Source organism: Dryobates pubescens, chromosome 10 (assembly GCF_014839835.1).
Source record: "Dryobates pubescens isolate bDryPub1 chromosome 10, bDryPub1.pri, whole genome shotgun sequence".
Classification (NCBI taxonomy): Eukaryota; Metazoa; Chordata; class Aves; order Piciformes; family Picidae; genus Dryobates; species Dryobates pubescens.
In genome coordinates, this window is record NC_071621.1 from 22,228,635 (window position 1) to 22,249,243 (window position 20,609).

A 20,609-nucleotide genomic window follows, 5' to 3' on the forward strand; every position below is an offset into this window, starting at 1 on the left:
CAAGCACCCCAGGCAGAAATCCAGATTTCTGGATTTTTGGTGCTGTAAAAAGTCTTCTGAAAGTGCTGCCCTGCCTCCATTCGCTAAAAATGAAGCCTGAAACAACTGTCCTCCTAAAGTAGGTACCATATCTGAGTGCCCAGTGGGCAACTGTTTGGCTCACGCTGACTGTGCACCTCATCGCCCGGGGAAGCCAGGAGTGTGTTTGTTTGAGAGAGGTCAACTTCAAATTGCTCCTGCAGTGAATGTGCAGATAAGTATACTCCAGGGAGACCAGTCAAGCCCATTTTGGACAACCAAGATGACCATAGGTAAGCAAGTCCAGTAGCACACCTGAAAAAAATCTACGCCTAATCTTGCCCAAGCCTGAAGGTGCTTGAATTCCACAGGCACTCAGAGCAGCACTACTGCAAACCCCTAGATGGCCTGGCAGTGCAGAGGAGCTGGGAACATAAAGTACAGCTATGCCCATCCAGGACCTGGAGAGGATTTTATTAAATATATTCCCCTGAGGTGTCCAATTAAGGAGACATTCTCAGGACCGATCTAACATGCACCAATGGGATGAGAGTCATCTCAAATCTCAGTTGCAGCAGCTGTTCTCATTTAAAACATATCCAGAGGAGATGAAGGAGATATGCCCAAGCTTCCAGATTTCCTTCAGCAAATTGTGTGAGGCATGAGATAAAAAATCTCTCCCCAGTGGACAGCACAGACAAAGATGAGTAGACACTGCTCTGCCCTTTTTTGTTTCCCTCTGCTTTAATCAAGGACACTCCACAGTCAGCTTCCAAAAAAAAAAAAAAAGGGAAAAAAAAAAAAAAGCAGCTTTTCAAATGCCCATCAAGCCTAGAAATGTCAAGACTAAAGAAAAAGAGAAGGAAAATCCCCTGGGAAGGTATTTAAAATATTTAGTACTTTTAAAAAATTCCCTGGGTTTTTTCAGTTCAGTGCAGCTCCCTCTGGCAAGATCAGCTCCTGCTTAGGGAAAAGTGTGAACTACACTATTTGTTCAAAGGTAACCTTTCCCACCAATAGAAAAAGCAACTGAACAAAGTGTTTCAGAATGTGTTTGAATCAGTGTTTCGTTATTTACTTGTCTTTCCCCCTTTTCATAGTGGAAGTTTACTCTTGTTTCTTTCAAAGGCAGACAAACAGGCAATCAAGGATACAATCCAAACCTTGGCTAGCTGTGTTACAAAGTAGTTGGGACACCAGCGTAACCTGGTATTGGTACAAATTAAATGGTCGTCAAAGGAACCACTTCCAGACCTCAAGAGCCCAGCTAGATTTCCTAGATGACTAAATGGCTTTTGAAACAAGCAATACCTACAGGTCCTTTGTGGTTGCTGTGATCATCTTTTAAACTTCACTCATTTTGTCTCAGATGAAGTGAATAAATAAGCTTCTCTAATCACTGACATTTTCTTTATGTTCTCTATACCTGCTGCATGTAATCTCCTAAATGCTGAGATGATGTTATTCTAACTTCTTTAGGATCTTGCACATCTGTATCAGGGACACTGTCTGATCTGTGGTGAACAGGAACAGTAGGTAAATAAAACTGTGAGAAAGCAAATATTTTCCTTCATTCAACACCTTTGGTTTACTAAATGTATGGATTGCTCTTGCATTTGTTCACAAGTACATCTCAGTTACACTTTCCATTTCAGCACTAGCTGTCAGGCTGGGACTACTAAGCTTATGCATCTGCTTCACTCCTAAAAAGCACCCTGAAACCCATCTGTGCTTGTGACAAATGCTGCAGTCACAATTATTGCTCCTCCATGTTCCTGAACTTTGATTTTCAAATACATAGCATCAAATAAATAATTCCCTCCTCGTAATAACTGTTGTAAGGAACTGCATGCTTTGCTCCCAAGAACAAATTTTCAGTGACTGTGGAATAAATTCAGGCAAGTGGCTGGTGTAAAGGCAAACTATCTTTCCAAAGGTCAAAAGTATCCATTGTACTCACCTGCCTGAAAAAGTGCTGTGTTGTTACAGCAAAGACGTCAAAGCCGTGGATGGCCCTTTTAAGCTCATCTTGAATGTTGCTCAGTTGCCGTGACTGCTCATCACACTTTTCCTTCAGTCTCTGAATGAATTGCTTTTCAGCATCTCGGCTTTCTCCTGGTTTGGGGGAGAAGCCATTCCTTGGAGTGGTTGGTCTTTGCTTGGGATGTCCTACAAAGGAGAGAGAAAAAGATCACCGGGATTACTTACATTTATGCATGCACATAACCACTATGTGTTTCCAGGGCCTTTGGACTCAGCCCTATAAAAGAAAAAAAGGTTTGCAGTATGCCCACAGTTTGCAATGACTTTCAAAAAAAGAAAGAGAACAGCACAATGTTCCTCCCTATGGGCCAAACCTCAGAGATTTGTAAAAGCCATCTCGCCACAGGCTCTGAGCCTGAAGATTGCTACAAGTTGAGGAGAGCTGTCGTAAGAGTATCTTACTGAGGTTGTCAGAGGAAGGATTCATCACACCTATTTCAGACATCTACAGGATGCATCTTGACATGTGATGTTGAACTCTCCTGAATGGCAGTGAGAGAAAGGGGCACTTCCAGGTTGAGGTTCACTTTGTCCTACTGTGGCTATTGAAAACAGCTGGATGACATTTACACTCTACATACACCGTGTTTCTTCGGCCACCTGAGCCTCGAACTTGGTGAGCTGACAGAGGTGCCAGATTTCCTTTGTCTCTGCAGATTTTCTTTTGCTTCCCAATGGGACAATGTGGAGCTGGAGCTGTCCTTCCCCAAATGCAAACACAGCATGGATTGTCACTATTTCTTTTTATCAACAATATTGTAATCCGCCTTCCCAGTTCCCCTTGCCCTACCCTTTGTAACACTTGCAAAGTTGCGATACAAACCAAATATGTACAGAAATGCCACCATGGCTGCTCTCTCTCTGCACCATTGGTCATGCCAGAATCACTATAAGCCTGCCCATAAAAAGGAGTCCAGACAGACTCTGGCTCCTCTTGCGTCCTCTGAATTGGCTTGAAGCAAGCCTGATCCTGTATAAAGATGTAGTCAAGGTACCAGGTGAAACAGTGTCATACTCACATGAATGGCACAAAACCTAAAGCTTACTCATGATAAATCTGAGAAATGAGACTTTCATCGTAAGCTAAGTTCATATCTTGCTTAACTATCCATTTCTCTGGATATACTCAGTTGTAAGGATGAAGTAGGAAGGGGTAGTGTTTTGGAAGTGTCAGGTTGCTGAAGCCACTACTTGGAAAACACATTTGCCTTTATCTTAGGTTTCTGAGAACTCTGCAAAAATTCATGGTCAGCTGGGCAATACCTTTGCACAACTTACAGATTCTTTTTGCTATCCTCAGTCTGTCCTCAGCTGATTCTTTTTAGCTCATTCCTGCATACTGACCAGAAATCTCTGGTTCTCTTCCTCAACTCCTCCCACTAGTCTCAGGCTTTTAGCATAGGAGGTAGAGTCAGTAAGAAAGAGGGAGAGAACAGAGTCAGATACCTTTTCTCATGTGTTGCTAGAGATGGTAGACATTGTTCTGGATATGGAAGAAAAAAGAACATTTCTGTACTAGCAGAAAAGCTTGTGTATGCAAGAACATGAAAAAAAAATTATCTTGTATTTCTATAGTCCTGTAGTATGCAGGTCCTGAAGAGTAATACAGAAACGTCTCCAACCAGTCCTCAGCAATGGATGTAAGAGGGAAAGGTCTTCTGCCAGGGATACCACCTACCCCTTTCCCGCAAACCAGAAGAATCCCTTTGCAGAGATGCATCTGCTAGTATGAGTTTGAGCCAATTTGTAAAGCAGAGCATTGTCCAGAGGTAATTCTGACAGATGTGCTTTAAGATATTTTAGATCTTTAAGACTGTAGCCTGAGTGCAAGTGTATCCGTAGGGCAATTTTACTGAATTGGGTAGGGAAGTAGCATGACTTTGCCAGAGTAATACCCTATCAGTCCTTTTGGTTGGTTGGGTGAGGTTTTTTAATACTTTTTCCTTCCCCCGCTCACCCCCGATCTCCAGCTTGTGTGGAGACACTGGGACCATGTCTTGCAACTTGTTTGACTACATTCTTATTCCAGGCTAAGCTTACAGGGATCTAGCTTCAGCAGAGATACTCCCTCATGTCTCCATTGTGAAGAGCCACAAGTGCCTTTGAAAAGCAGCCTTTGAAATTCTCTGTGCCCATGACTTTGTGCCATGACAGCATGTCAAGGCTAACTTCATCACGTTGCAAGGCCCAAGTAATACAAGATGGGATGGTAGAGAAGGACTTTTTGTTGTAAGAGAGTTCAGCCAGTACAGCTATTGACCTTTATCAATTTTTGTATTAAAGCCTGAAAACCTTTCTGTGCAGGAATGATACTTTCTTACAGATTCTTCCACTCATTTAAAGGAGCTCTTAACTGGGCAGTAGGTATCATCACAAAATATGGTATTCATAAAAGCAACATCCATAAATATCTGCCTCTTTAGTATAAAAATTTCAAGTTGTTTAGGCAGCATGGTGATGTTACAACAGAAGGCATAGAGAGGAGTGTAGGAGGAAGCCCTTGAAATCAATCCAGTTTTAATTAAGACAGAAACCCATCAGGTTGTTTTGTCTTCTATCTTCCTGGCTTCTCTGTTCACTGGAACATTTGAAATGCACATCTCCATGTTGTCCTTGTCGGTATTATAAGCTGTCCTTGTAAATTAAACTGTGCTATTCTCCTCAGGGATAAGCCTGAATTTCTTGGTTCATTTTGGGCTGAAAAGCAGCTTGCTAAGCTTATTCTGCCACTGATGTCTCTTCTCTGCGGCTCTGCACAAAACAAAGTATATATTAATGATGCTGGCCCTGATCCTGAGTGTCCTTTTTGCTGATGGTGGGACCAGGGGGGCAGACCCAGTGTACGCTGAAGTCACTGCACCCCTTTGATCCACTTTAAAAGCCTCCAGGTGTTTTTTATCTGCTTGAGTGTTTGAACTAAGGGGACATAACAAGTATATACTCATAATTAACACAGTCCACGAGGATTTAGATGGGGAATGCAATTTATTTGCCTTTTAACTGTGGACTTCCCAACATTTTGGTAAGAAAAGAGGAAACTGCTTGTTGTCAATCCTCTTGAAGTAATCTGTAGAGTGACATGCCAGAAACAGACAGCACTGTCCTGCAATGGAGTGAAAGGAGAGCACCTGCATAGAATCATATAAATGTTTCAGTTGGAAGAGGCCTCCAAGGTCATCAACTACAACCATCAAAATATGGCTGGACACCTATATACAGTAAATGCACCTATGTACATCTGCTCCTACACACAGGCTTCAGGAAGTGTATGGCATCAATAGAAAAAACTGAGATCCCTACAAGATCTTTTATTTCAAAACTCCCTTGAAAGTCTTCAAGAGGATGGGTCCAAATGATGAAGATCAGATTCAAGGCTGACAAAATTGTAGAACAGTAAAAAAGTCACTACTAATTAAAAGGATTACCTGTGAGGAGGCCAGTAACAGGGAAAGCAATCTATAAACAGCACTCACATTTAAAAGCCTGTTCCATGGCCACATGTAGCTGTGGTAGAGTTACCTGGGAACACACATGCTCTCCTATCACAAAGCATAAATGTCACACGAGTTTGTGATCCTGGTGCCAGAAAGCCCATGCTACTGCCTCTTAGCCCCAGCTACACTCACTCCTTGTCCTATTCAATGGCTGCTTTGATTATTTTGTGACATTGTTAGCTAGGTGAGAAGATTGTCTTTATTGTTTTGTTATTGCTATTTCTTCTATACAGAGAGAGTGATTGCCCATTGGAATGAGCTGCCTGGGGAGGTGGTGGAGTCGCCATCATTGAAGGTGTTCAGGAGGAGGCTTGATGGGGTGCTTGGTGCCATGGGTTAGTTGTTTAGGTGGGTTGGATTGGTTGATAGGTTGGATGCGATGATCTTGAAGGTCTCTTCCAACCTGGTTTATTCTATGTATTCTATTTCAAAGAACTTTAAAAGCTACTTCAAAAAATAAACAAAGATGAGATTTATTTTCCTGTTTGGTCCTTAGTGATTTTAGGTTACCATAATTTCAGTCACCCAGGTTTAAGAAGTCCTGAATCAGTCTGATGGAGAGAGGGCAGTTATTCAGCCTCTCATGAGAGTAAAGAAACTTCTGAGGTCTCAGGAATTAGATATACCAAAAATTTAAGCCTTGAAAGTCAAGTCAACTATAGAAATGTAGGTCTCCTTAAGGCAATACAAATATGCCTATGCTTCATTTTGCTTTCTAGTTCTAGTGAGGAAACAAATCATCTCTACTGCTTCTACAGCCACAGTCAGTGCTGGTGCTTAAACTGAACTCCCACTGCTATAAACGCTGGTGAGCTGCCGGTCTTGCACTCTCTGCAGCAAATTTGTCTTTGGATCTCTCTTGGTGATCTCACCAGGTGCAAAACAGCCTGAGAATCACATGATTCAGAGGACAGTGTTAAGTTCACCTTTTTACTCTAGTATCATAGGAAGGAGAAGAATAGGGATTGAATTTAGTAAACATGAGGAGATTCTTGATGCAAATGATGGGAGTCTAAGAGCTGTTCTACATCTTCTATACTTTACCAAATGAAGAAATATGGAGTTTCACCCACCCCTAATTATAATTCAAGTATCATATAGCTGTAGAGATGACATTTACATAATTTAATTGAAGTCCAAATATGAAGCAACAGAACAGACTATAAAGAGCAAGCACAATTAATTCAGTGGGACCACAGCCACTTATTTCTGCAGCAATTAAATCAACCAACGTCTAGCCTTAGAAAAGCCTTCAGGTACCCTACACACTTCTTAACAGACATAGAGATAAGTTATTTACAATAAACAAAGGTATTCTTTAGAAATGCTAAACCCATGTGTTTGTGCCCAATATAGACAGGTAAATTTACCATGTTCCAGGAGCACTCTGAAGATTATTTCCATAGATAATCCCTTTTCCAGTTACGCATGGAAATATCCCAGAAAGTTTAGTGCCTCTGCACATTATTTCACTATATGTGTTCTCTTTTATATAAAAGAGAATTGTAACAATGCAGGATACCCCCCTCTGCTGTTAAACATGTAATAGCAGCAACTCTTTGCTTTGAAGAAGAGATGATAGCATGGCTGTAATGAAGAAAACAGAAGTCCATTTAACTCATGCATGGGTATGATAAATTCTGATGTATTCATCCAGCTTAATGAACCCTGGACAAAATCACTCTTCTCTTAAGAATAGCAGTTCTCAGATTTTAGTGCATTAACAAGAGATGCAAGCTCAACAAGTGTAAATCTTCCCAGAAACAGTGCTTTTGCATTCATAAATACCTGGTGAATGGAGCTTGGTAGCTGTTACTGCTGATCTCTTAGGAGATGAGACAGCTGGTCTGTTGGCATCCTGATCTTTTTGTACTTCTTTCTTTACACCTGTTTTTGGAGGGAAAAAAAAGCCACAACAGAAAGTAGAGTTGGAAAGAAATTCACATTATAATTCTTGGCAATCATGTCACTAAGATATGTACCAGAAGGGCAAAATGTAAGTATTTCACTAATACACATTCAGAGCTTCACACAAGATGCTACATAGAACATCTGTGTTGGATGCCAACCTGCCACTTCTGCATACATGAATGTGTGTGCATGCCTGAGCTGATATGGACAACACAGTCCAGTGCAGAGACACGAAGATGATTAAGGGAGTGGAACATCTTCCTTATGAGAAGACACTGAGGGAGCTGGGGCTCTTTAGGTTACACTACATTTAGCATGTGTCTGGGGCTAAACTACAGCAGTTACTCTGTCACCCAATGAGGCCCTCCCAGTACAGAAGAAGAATCAGGAAAAGGAGAGAAGACCAACAGGTTGAAATGGAAACGGATTTAATGAACTAGCCAAATTAAATTCAATGTCAATACAAGACATAAAGTTACACTCAGCCCAACAAAGCGTAGCAGTCACGATACAAAGGAAGGCAGTCCTAAAGTCAGTGAGTGAAGTACAGTGAAAAGGGGCCCAAACCAGACACCCAGACTGAAGGCTCCAACAGGATGCTCCCTTCTCTTCAGCAAACTTCCCTCTTTATAGTGAATGTGATGCTTATAGTCTGGGATACACCTGTGAGGTAATTCAAGTCAGCTGTCCTGGCTGATTCCGAACTGATAAAGGCCTCCAGCCCATGGCTGGCCTGGAATTCTGTTGCAGCAAAACCAGGAGATGTGCAAAGCTGACTTAAGTTATCTGCAGGGCCCTGCTCTATCAACATTGTCCAGATCATCGAGTCCAACCTGTCACCCAAGACCTCATGACTAGACCATGGCACCAAGTGCCACGTCCAGTCTCCTCTTGAACACTTCCAGGGATGGTGACTCCACCACCTCCTTGGGCAGCACATTCCAATGGTGAATTACTCTCTCCGTGAAGAACTTTCTCCTCACCTCGAGCCTAAACTTCCTCTGGCGCAGCTTGAGACTGTGTCTTCTTGTTCTGGTGCTGGTTGCTAGAAAGAAGAGACCAACCCCTTCCTGGTTACAACCACCTTTCAGGTAGTTGTAGAGAGCAATGAGGTCACCCCTGAGCCTCCTCTTCTCCAGCTTTCCTCCTCACTTTAATTTTCTGTTGGGAGGAAATTCAGTGTCTATTATTATTTCTCCCACCACTGGAGCTCTCTGTTTAGGGGCTCAAGAGGGTCTGTCAGTTGTCCAAGCTTTGAATTCACTAACTGGCTCTGGTACCAGAGAGATACAACTTCATCTGAAAGCCAGAGCAGCCACCCAAACTCAACTCACCCCTCCTTCCCATCTCTAACTCCCATCAAAATAGCTGTGGAGACCATGCTGAGTGCAGTAACATGAAAGCCATGCCCTGCTGGTTTGCCTGTGGTGTGAGAGGCACAGCCTCAGGCTTCCATGCAGAACAGACTAACCAAGAAAGTAAGGAAGAACAGCAAGAAAAAGCAAATCCCAGAGACATTAATATTTGCTTTCCTTTTTTACTGTTACAGTTTGCTGGGGGGATGTATTCTAGCCTGCAGTATTGTGTCACAGCCCCTGGATATACAGGGAAAAGGGATTTAAGGCAAAACACTTGTCAGAAAGCAAAACCACTGTTTGCCTATGCTTATAGACAACTTGCAGGAAAATGTCTAACAGAATCTGAAATATATGAAGCAGGAAAACAAATCCATATTTTCTTGGTTGTGCTTAAAGACAATGGCAGTCCAAAAGCTAACAGTATCTTCCATTTTGCTTAATGCAAATGTGATCTAAGAGTGCAAATGTGATTTAAGAGTGATTGCACATTGGAATGGGCTGCCTGGGGAGGTGGTGGAGTCGCCATCACTGGAGGTTTTTAGGAGAAGACTTGATGGGGTACTTGGTGCTGTGGGTTAGTTGCTTGGGCGGTGTTGGATTGGTTGATGGGTTGGACGCGATGATCTTGAAGGTCTCTTCCAACCTGGTTTATTCTATGTATTCTATGTATTCTATGTATTCTATGTATCTGTCTATTTTGGTAGTAGAGAAAATTGATAACTTTATATGGGGGTCATAATCTTCAGGGATACTTACTGGATGACTAATTTTCTGCCCTCTCCAAAGCCACAGCTGGTCACGGTTGCTGTATCAGGCTTGTATTTAATGCATCGTTCAGCCTTCCACTTCTCTCTGAACCAGGACTTGCAAAGAGCAAGCTGCAGACACAGCATTTGGCATGCACCGGAACCTGAGCTTCATATTTTGTAGCATCAGCTCACAGAATTTGCTTGCAGAGTGCTTCTATGAAGAGCACATGCTCACACGCAAGCCCTGTGTCAACCTATTTGTGGGAGGATGGCACAAGAGAAGGTCTAAGACCCTCCTTCACTCTTTCTCATTGATCATAGGCAAATGCATCATCAGCCATCACAGACTGGGAAAACCCAAATTTCTTCATACTTTTTACTTTTGTCCATCTTCATTTCTCTGCTCGTTCATCATTGGAATGTGCTGCCCAGGGAAGTGGTGGAGTCACCATCCCTGGAGGTGTTCAAGAGGAGATTGGACGTGGCACTTGGTGCCATGGTCTAGTCATAAGGTCTGTGGAGACAGGTTGGACTCGATGATCCTCGAGGTCTCTTCCAACCTTAGTGATACTGCGATACTGTAAATTGGACAATGTTGAGGCTATGATTTTCATCTGTGATCAACAGTTTTTACAGGGAAATAACAGGATGTAAATTTCCTGTTTGCCACCTACTACAGCATATTTTACTACAGAGCAGGAGATAAAATAAATTTATGGTGCCATTTAATTACTGGGGACCGAGGAAAAGCAATCTGAGATGGGAGCCGTGAGACAAAATCAGAGGCTGTTTTGTAAGGTACAGTTTATATGGTTACAAAATCAAGTATTACTTTTCTATGACAATGAGGCCTGGGTTTTTTTCCTGTGGTTTTCAAAATAAAAATATTATGCACAAATGGGCCATATACCAAGTTCCTCTGTAAATTTTGCTATGGCAAATGTCAAACAGACAATGGTAGGGAAAGTGCCTTACTGCTTTCAGCAGTAACAAGGGACACATAAATACTTAACTACTTTTGTTTCTGAGACATTGTGCAGGAAAAACACCTGGGAAATTAGTTCAGCCACTTAACCTTAAGCAAAAAGCAAGGAACAATTCCCCAATTAGAGCTCAGTTGGAGGAAAAGAGAGAAAAGAAACAAAGCAGCCCAGCAAGCACCACTGTTCCGTACAGGGCAAGTTGAGCTCTGCGGAGAACAGTGAGAATTCTGTGTGGGCACAGACGGCGATTGGAATGGAATGGAATGGAATGGAATGGAATGGAATGGAATGGAATAGAATAGAATAGAATAGAATAGAATAGAATTAACCAGGTTGGAAGAGACCTCTGAGATCATCGAGTCCAACCTATCACCCAACACTAACTAATCAACTAAACCATGGCACCAAGCGCCACATCCAGTTTCTTCTTATGCCTGTCAGAATACAGAATACAGAATTAACCAGGTTGGAGAAGACCTTCAACATCATCAAGTCAAACACCATCTGATCAGCTAAACCGTGGGACTAATGCCTCATCCAGTGTCTTTTTAAACACTTCCAGAGATGGTGACTCCACCACCTACCTGAGCAGCCCATTCCAATGGCCAATCACTCTTTCTGTGAAGAATTTCTTCCTAACATCCAGCCTAAACCTCTCCTGGTGCATCTTGAGACTGTGTCCTCTTGTTTTGATACAGGTTGCCTGGGAGAAGAGACCAACTCCCACCTGGCTACAACCTCCCTTCAGGTAGTTGTAGACAGCAATGAGGTCTCCTCTGAGCCTCCTCTTCTCCAGGCTGAGCAACCCCAGCTCTCTCATCCTCTCCTCACAGGGCTTGTGCTCCAGACCCCTCACCAGCCTTTCTCTGGACATCTTCCAGCAACTCAACATCTTTCCCAAAACTGAGGGGCCCAGAACTGGACACAGTACTCGAGGTGTGGCCTAACCAGTGCTGTGTACAGGGGCAGAATGACCTCCCTGCTCCTGCTGGCCACACTTCCTGATACAAGCCAGGATACCATTGGCCTTCTTGGCCACCTGGGCATACTGCTGGCTCATGTTCAGCCTAATGTCAACCAGTACTACCAGGCTCTTTTCTGCCTGGCTGCTCTTCAGTCACTCTGACCACAGCCTGTAGCGCTGCCTGTTGTTGTGGCCAATGTGTAGAACCTGACACATAGATGTGTTAAATCTCACGCTGTTGGACTCTGCCCCTCTGTCCAGCCTGTCAAGGTCCCTCTGCAGAGCTCTCCTACTCTCTAACAGACCAACGCCGGCCCACAGCTTGGTGTCATCTGCAAATTTACTGATGATGGACTCAATCCCCTTGTCCAGATCGTCTGCCCTGGAATTGTGGGAGATCAGCAGAGACTGAAACAGGTTGTGAGCAAAGATGCAAATAGGTATCTTGGCAAGGACAAAACAGCAGGATTAACAACAAGGGGGTGAAACAAGGATAAATACCCTCCTTCAGTCTGTAAGATTAGGAGAGCTCCTGAGGTGTGGTAGGCACAGCAACACAGCAACCAAGGAAGTGAGAACAGTCTGTGTAGCAAGGAGAAGCCAGTGCACAGCACAGTCCTGCTGGGAAGGGACTGGGGTGAAAGGCACATGGAGCAAGCGGTTATTCAACTTCTACTTCATAAGCAGATGGGTTCTGGTGGCCTCTTCGTGGCCCTCCCTAGTGCAGAGGGGTTTAGAAAGCACACAGCAGGCAAAAGAAAGGACAGTCTACAGGAGCATACAATTATCGTTCTGCTCAGCTCATCACCCACAGGGAAATCTTGGGGAAGAGCTGCCTCTGGAATCAGGCCTTAAATAAGAGGTTGTGCTAAATGTTTTTTTCTAAAAATGGGGTTTGTTCTTTATTTTCTGTTTTGAAACAACAATAGTAAGTTGTTTAAAAGAGGAACACGTTGGTGTCCTGCAGGGAAAATTCATTTTTAAATGACGTGGGTTTGGGCTCTGAATTTGTCATTTCACAGAAATCTAGATTTTTCAGGTTTAAGGAAATCTGTAGGAGAGCATTGTCATGATGATCACCATAATATTATACTGCAGACTACGGCATAGCAGGAGGTTATACAGTTTGGTATTTACAATCTCAGAGTGCGCTGGAAGCATCTGAAAGGTTGTGATGTGTATGAAAAGACAGAGACTCCACAATAACTCGGGAAACAAGGCAAACATTTCAGTTGTTACTGCAGGCCTGAATGCACGTAAAACCTCAAAAATACTGACTGCCAGATGTATTTAGAACTGTCCAAAAGAGTTGTGTGTAGAATCATAAAGTAGCAAAAGAGTGATTGGGCTGCCCAGGGAGGTGGTGGAGTCACCATCACTAGAGGTGTTTAGGAAGAGACTGGATGGGGTGCTTGGTGCCATGGTTTAGTTGATTAGATAGTGTTGGATGATAGGTTGGACTTGATGATCTCAAAGGTCTTTTCTAACCTGGTTAATTCTATTCTATTCTATTCTAAAAAAAATATGTAAAATCCTCTTATAAAAAAAGCTGTTGTAGACAGCAGATGTTGGTCTCTTCTCCCAGGCAGCCAGTACCAGAACAAGAGGACACAGTCTCAGGCTGCGCCAGGGGAGGCTTAGGTTGGATGTCAGGAAGAAGTTCTATACAGAGAGAGTGATTGCCCATTGGAATGGGCTGCCTGGTGAGGTGGTGGAGTCACCATCATTGGAGGTTTTCAGGAGAAGACTTGATGGGGTGCTTGGTGCCGTGGGTTAGTTGTTTAGGTGGGTTGGATTGGTTGATAGGTTGGACGTGATGATCTTGAAGGTCTCTTCCAACCTGGCTTATTCTAGGTATTCTATGTATCTTCTTGAGACCTGCTGCACAGTCAGTGCTTGTATTTCCCTGTACCTTTCTGAATCTTTAAAAGCCAGTACAGTGGGGTAGGCTTCAATTTGCTTTCACACTTCAGACTGAAAAGATTCTAACAAATTATGCATCAAGTATTTATTTCAAAACAAACCCTGACTTGCTGTAGATACCATTAACAGTTCAATGGGACTGGCTGCATTCAGCTGGATTCCAGCTGTTCTCTCGTGTACTTTATCAGCTAACTAATGGAGTCTGCAAGTTTAAAAAAAATCCAGGGAATGGTTTTTAAGTCACTCACAGATACAGAGAGCCACTTTGGGTTTCCTTCTGCCTTTCCCCCTGATACCCATGATCGGTTGTGTCCTTGGTGAGTGAGGACACATCCATGCACGCATTGTTTGAGACAAAATGAGCCAAGCTGGAAATCTGATGGATTCTGCAGAATCCTAATTCTCTCTGGAGACTCTACTTCTTGTCATCTATGAGACACTGAAAGACTGAATAAGTAAGTAGATGTAGAAGAAAGACTACACATTTGTTGAAGTAGAAACTGCTAACCCTTGCGCTCTTCCCTTTGTATCAAATTTAAAGTCAATATGATATGAAAAAAAGGACACAGATTATTGCATTGGCTCATCTGAAAGTGATTGTTTTCTGTTTATATTAAAACTAAAAGCCTCTTTAACTGACATTGAAAGCTAAAGGAAAAAAGTAAACTTGACAAAACAAACCATGCTTTGGACTGAATAGAAAATCCCAGGGTAACTCAGAACATTCAGCATTAGTTGAAGAGTCAGAACAGCAACTACTCTTCCTGTCATTTTACATGGATCCCAAGGCATTTTATTGTTGTTTCCTCACGGTCTTGTGCTATGGCATGTTTCAGAGAGGTTCCCAGGACAGAGCCTGGAAAACTTGTCTTTGAATGACTCACTTTCACCTGCAGTGCAGTACTGCTTATCCCTGTTCTCAGTACAGGAACAAGGTGAATGTAACCCACCATGTATTGACTATTCAGCTTTTCATGGAAAGTGTTTGCCAAGGGAACAAAGCCACAGCAGGCTCTTCTCCCTTTGTCCCTGCAAGACTGGTGCTGACTTTCCCCCCCTCAGCTGATCTTAGCTCATCCCTCTTCCTCTTGCTGAGGTTGTGTTGTCTGGATTTTGCAGAAGCTGGTTAAAAGAAACACATACTATACACTGTGAGCTTGCTGCTGAGAGCTGTGATAACACTGGCCTCCTATTTTTCATCTTGACTGATTGTATTTAACAGCCTTCCCTCTTACATATGATTTACTGGTGCTTGTAAAAGTGCAGGAATGGACTGGGCTAGTGTTTTTAACAATTATTTTAATTGTCTTTAATTTAATGGGCCAGAGAGAAACAAGCTGCTCAAATTAATTCCTTATTGCTACTGCCATTGCACTCGAATTAGATTTCTTATGGGGAATAATGGTCATTTGTCTGTGAGATAAACATTAAATAAGAGTAATAACCAAGTTGAAACAGGTAGGCCATAACACACACACACCCCCCAAGCCTCACAACATGGCACAGAAAATATAGTATTCTTCAGCTCTCTAACTTCATAGACTGTTGGGTGGCGAGCCTAGTCTGGTGGGCAGAGCTGAGGTCTGGAACAAGCAGCAGCCTGATGACCAGGAGTTTGCATCGAGACTGCGGGCAGAAACAAGGGAGCCCAGAGTTGCATCGGTATTCAGTGCCCTGGAGGTGAACCACAATTTCAAAAGACAGCAGAGTTTGGAGATGCCAAGAAGGATTTTCTGTGGGTTTCTATGTTCTGAGAGAAGTATGTGGCTGAGTAAGACCAGACAGTGATGAGGCCATAAAGAAGCTGTATCACAATGAAGAGGAAAAAACTATGCACAATAAAAGCATAAAAAGTGTAAGTGGATAAAAACTATGGTCAGATGTGAATGACTCCTCAAACCCTTACACAGAATGATTGAACCATACTTTCTTGATTTTCTTTTTCTTCTGAATTGCATCCAAGTCTTGTGGCCTTTGTGGGAGCCATGCACTCAGCTCCTCACTGCAGACCTACCCTTTATCTAGATGCTCCTGCTCACAAGTTGCTCACTCTGAATGTGCAAAAAAGGCCATAGCACTACAAAACAAAACAGTGCCTGCACTTTTATTCACCTGTGGGTCCAAGATGTTCATAGCACATAGAATTGTGCAATCAGCTTTGTCAGAAGGACCTCTGAAGTCTTTTGGTCAAGCCTTCTGCTCACAGTAGATCTGACTACAGCAGGTTGCACAGGGCTTTGACCAGCTAACTTACAGATGTCTCTAATGATGCAGCATTCATCACCTCCCTAAACAATGTGCTCTAGTGTTTGACCATCTTCACAGGTGATCAAACAACCACCACCTTCACAGATGGGCAAACAACCACCACCTTCACAGATGGGCAAACAATGGTAATTTCCTGTGTTCCAACTGGAGTTTGGCATCTTTTGCACTGTCATTGTGAATGTCTGAGAAGCGTCTGCCTTTACTTTTTTTTTATATCTTCCCTCTAGAGAACTGAAGACTGCAATAAGATCTTCCTTTGACTTCTCTGAACAAACCCAGCACTCCCAGCCTCTTCTCCTGACCTGCTCTGTCACACATCTCAGTCCTTTGACCATCCTAGTGGCCACTCTGCTGCTCTCATTCCAGTATGGCACACTATTCTTATCCTGGGATTCCCCAAACTGGGCACAGTTGTGAGTGGCCACAGAAGTGATGAATGAAGGGGTAGGACCACTGATGCTACAGGCCACAAGCTTCCTAATGTAGCCCAGTGTGCCTCTAGTCGTTCTTGCTCCAAGGGCACTTTGTAGACTCAGATTCAACTTGCCATCTAGCAAGACCTCCAAACAGGTCCTCTTGGCAGAGCTGCTTTTCAGCCAGCTGGCCCCAGCCTCTCCTCTCAAATGGTAGTGTTCCTCCAAGGGGCAAGACCTCACTTTTCACTTTCACAGCCCTGGCAAAGTCCCTCTGAACTGCAGCCCTACTCTCCAGCATAGTGACCAATACCCCTTGATTTGCTATAATCTGGGAGCTTGCTCAGGGAGTGCCAATGGATGCTAAAGCCTGACAGATGGACTTTGTACCTCTAATCACAACATCCTGAGCCTGACAGTCTAGCCAGTTTCCACCCACCTCATTATTTGCCACAAAGCTGAGATACTCAGAGACTCTTCCCTAGACAGTCACAGAAGAACCTAGGCATGGGAAAGGAATTGCAGGGTAGAGGTTTCAGGCCACACTTGTGTTGTTTAGTGGCTACCAGCATGATTTTATGTGGAAAATGCTACTCCTAGGCTCTATTCGTGTGAGTTGCTTTTAGAACTGGAAGTCTGCCGCAGCCCAAACCGATGCTCCTGGACAGGAAATAGCCTAGTTCTAAAGCAATTTAATATTAATCAACTGATGGCAGCACTGCATGAATGCACTGTGCTGCTGCTGCTGGGTCCAAGCAGGGGCACCTGCATGGTCCTGCATTTTGTGACTTTCCAGATCTGTCAGCACCAGCTCAGGAGTCACTGCCTATCTGCACCTCCCTTTCCACTGCACAGCACAGACATGCTCTTCTTGGATTGCTAACTGCTCTGGTGTGTTATGCTGGGGGGTGGTTTATGGATCCTGAAGGGCTCACTAGATATTCCACTAGCTGCTTCATGCCAAATCAAAGGGGGTTTTGCCCAAATTATAGCAAAATTAAATCTTGATGTGATTTAGGTTCTGCATTGTCCTGTGATGAACAGCAATCTAAGAGGTCAGTAAAACAAATTCCCTGTGAGGGTGGGAAGCTGATAATGTGCTGTTCCTGAACATTTCCTTCTGCAGATGTTCTCACATTTTTAGAGACATTTGAAACAGAAAATTCAGTAGCCATGTGCCTCAAAGATTACACATTTTTATCCCCATCTGTGGAAAGGGGAAGCTTACATGTCTTTTCAGAGGTGGATTTTAGCTGCAAAGCTGCTGATGGAAAGCTGCTTTCACCTGTCTTTAAACAAAATATGAAACAACAATAGAAGTGGTAAATATTAGTTAGGTTATCACTGTATTTCTCAAAGAAACTGTTATGTTTAAATGAAATCAAAGAACCTGTCTCGCTTTTTGTAGGCAAGCATGCTTTTTATTTTCATTTTCTATATGCTTACAGGCATGCAAATATGAAAGGGGTTTAACAGCACACAAAAAGGGCTGTACAACACCCTGAAATCTAATTAAGTGTGCTCTTTCCATAGACTAGTTTAAAAGCAATCAGTTCATGTCTTCAAAATAATTTGCATGCCAATGATCTTCCACTGCTATTGTCCCACGCCGGAATTTTTTTGATCATCTGAATCACTACACAGCAACAATTCCAGAAGTCCATTTTCATTAATTAAACATGTTTTATTCCCTGTAGTCCTATTTATCTGACAGGCACTTTCTTCCTTCCTTTGTATTTTTTTTCTCTCCATGTGAATTTACAAGGCAGGTGGTCTTCTCAGCTACCATCCAACACAGGAAAGCTTTTGTGTGATTTCTGTTTGTGACAGGTTAGGCTGTGCCTTTAAGAAAAGGACAGCTACAGAATTCTCTAGCTGAAGGTTTAGGTGTAAAAAGGAAAAGAAAGATAATTCTAAATGAATTTCATTAGCAGATCAGTAGAATGTAGCTTTAAGAACTCACAGTCTGTCTTCAGTCTTGCTTTCATTCTTGGCCAGCCTGCATGCAGCTGACCTTGGACTGAAATTGATGAGAGAAGAAAACTAACTTTCTTAACAACTGCTTTGAACTAACGATTTTCCCTTAATATCCTTTTCTTTCTCTTTCTCCTTTTTCACCCAATTAACTACTAGGGGAAAAGGGAGGAAGGTGGAGAGGGATTCTGGGGGGAACCCGAGGGGGGATTCTCCTCAGGAGAGTCTTTCTGTGTTACATTCTTTCCTGTGTATTTTTGTATGTATTTTGTAAACACTGTATATTTTGTACATACTCACTGCATTTCATTCTGCTTGTAAAATACAGCTTTTCATTCACTTCTCTGACTGAGTCAGCTGTGCTTTATGTGGTGGGAGGATTAAACCTTCACATTACCACACTGTTGATTATTTTCCACTCATTGTTATAGGTAGATATGTTCCTTTATGAATTAATTTACTACTCAAACATCATTTAAATGGTGCATAGCTCTGAAATTCAGCTGTAATTCTTCCATCACCTGATACCTGTAAATCTCTGTATCTATCTATGCAATCTGTGAACCTGTGATATTGCACTCTTTCAGAAATATTATTGATATTTAAATGATTGCCATCCTTTTACTTTCATAAAAGATGCTCTGTGCCATACACTGAAACCAGAGCACTGGAGAATGTAGCTGCTTTTGCTTCTGCCTATTGTGTATACTAGCAACTTCCTAAACTTGCCAGCTGTCCCTATTCAGGATCTGTGTCTGACTGTTAGTATAACATAGCCAGGTACCTCTAGTTCACATGTTTAGCTTCCTCCCAGTATAAAACAGGCAAGTTTTACCTCAGTTGACTGAGCCTCCCTATCAACATCACACTACAAATTCAGCAAGGAGGTTGAAATTGGGTTCCATATGCTGATGCATCCAGTCTTTGCTGGTGCCTGGGTGGGAGGAGGCTGGCCAGGTGACTGAAGCCCCTGATCTCCAGACTGGGAGACAGTAATGTCAACTCTTCTCCAGTTGTCATGGATTTAACATGTTCTGGTAACATTTCTCCTGGCTCTCTGCTATTGTGGCTTGCATAAGCAAGTATGTGGACAATTCTCATCACATCCCTAGCATAGAAAGGCTATGGTAGGTTGCTAGGTTGAAACCTGCCTACAGTTTTGCACACTAACAGCTTCACAGCTGTGAGAAACTCAAGGAAACCTGAGCAGAAGCAGACAAATGGCCTTGCAATGGGAAGAACACAACTGACACTTCTCCAGTGCAAGCCTGGACCTTACATCTTCTGCATGGATCCATGCAACCACAGACACAAGCACTGAACATTCCAGGCTAGATAACCTGAAGGGAAGTAAATTCAATTCAGAACCTATGTTTCTGTGTCTCCAATAGGCCTATTAAGTCAGAAACAGCTAGACATTAACCACACTTTTGACACTATTGACCCACAAGCTTGACCAAATCAAAGCACAGGCGAAGAATTTCCTCTTGTTGCATCCATGAGACCAGACATGATTTCTGAAAGGTCATACAGAGACAATTAACAACTGCTCTAAAGGAAACCACCAAGACTAAGTGATGACACAGACAAGGTCAGGACAATGAGCAAATGAAGATTATATGGAGGGAGGAAAATCGGAGAACTTCTCATAATGATTTGAATTCTGGCCTTTTATTTTTCAGGTTTGCTTCCAAAGGTAGGAAAACACAGCAAAAAATTAGTCTTTCAGTTTGTAGATTAAAACCCCAAATTAAAAGTCAACTTAGCTTTCTGACAGCATTGTAATTCTTTTACCCTTCTGTGTTTATGCCCTGATGTGATGGTAAACTCTCTTTTTAGAAACCTGCTGCTTGATGGATATTGTTTTGCATTAAGCTGTTAATTTCTGCTCTCCTGTGCAAACTCAGAGGTGACAGCCTGAATCAATTAGTCCTGTCTACATCAGATTTTGTGTGCCCACATTAGCATGACTGCATATCAGACACCACAGTTCCACCTCACTGCAGTGCTCCAATACTGAAACCTGGCAAGGACTCGCTCATGTGAGGCTGTACAGGTATTATAAGATCCAGGTCTGCTTGCCTGTGACAAAAGAAGCCCAGAAGCTAGGAGAATTGTTCTACAGAAAATTGAAGCAGCCCTTTGAAGCTTACCATGCCAATACATCTAAGTGGAAAAGAAAAGCTTTTACTGGAGTTGTCTAACCAAACTGGTGCCATGGTTTAGTCATGAGGTCTGTGGTGACAGGTTGGACTTGATGATCTTTGAGGTCTCTTCCAACCTTGGTGATTCTGTGTGTGTGTGTGAAACAGCAGAAGCTTCTGCCCATGTCCAATACAGCAGATGTCAGCAGGCACCAAGATGGACCCACTGCTAGCCAAGGCTAAGCCCATCAGCAACAGTGGTAGCACCCGTGTGGTAACACATTTAAGAAAGGGAAAAATTGCTGTGCAGCAGCAATCAGAGAGAAACAACTCTGCAGACATCAATGTCTGTGAAGAAGGAGGGGGA

The 20,609-nt window shown here is 42.9% G+C and overlaps 1 protein-coding gene across 1 annotated transcript in view; it reads right to left on the bottom strand.

Annotated features, from left to right (window-relative positions):
• Positions 1-20,609, bottom strand: part of MTUS2 (microtubule associated scaffold protein 2) — a 213,781-nt gene that overhangs the window by 60,577 nt on the left and 132,595 nt on the right. The window contains exons 5-6 of the mRNA XM_054164603.1: positions 7,344-7,442; positions 1,979-2,187 (exon numbers count right to left, since the gene is read on the bottom strand). Coding sequence (XP_054020578.1) covers positions 1,979-2,187; positions 7,344-7,442 — 308 coding nt within the window. The remainder of the gene's footprint in view (positions 1-1,978; positions 2,188-7,343; positions 7,443-20,609) is intronic.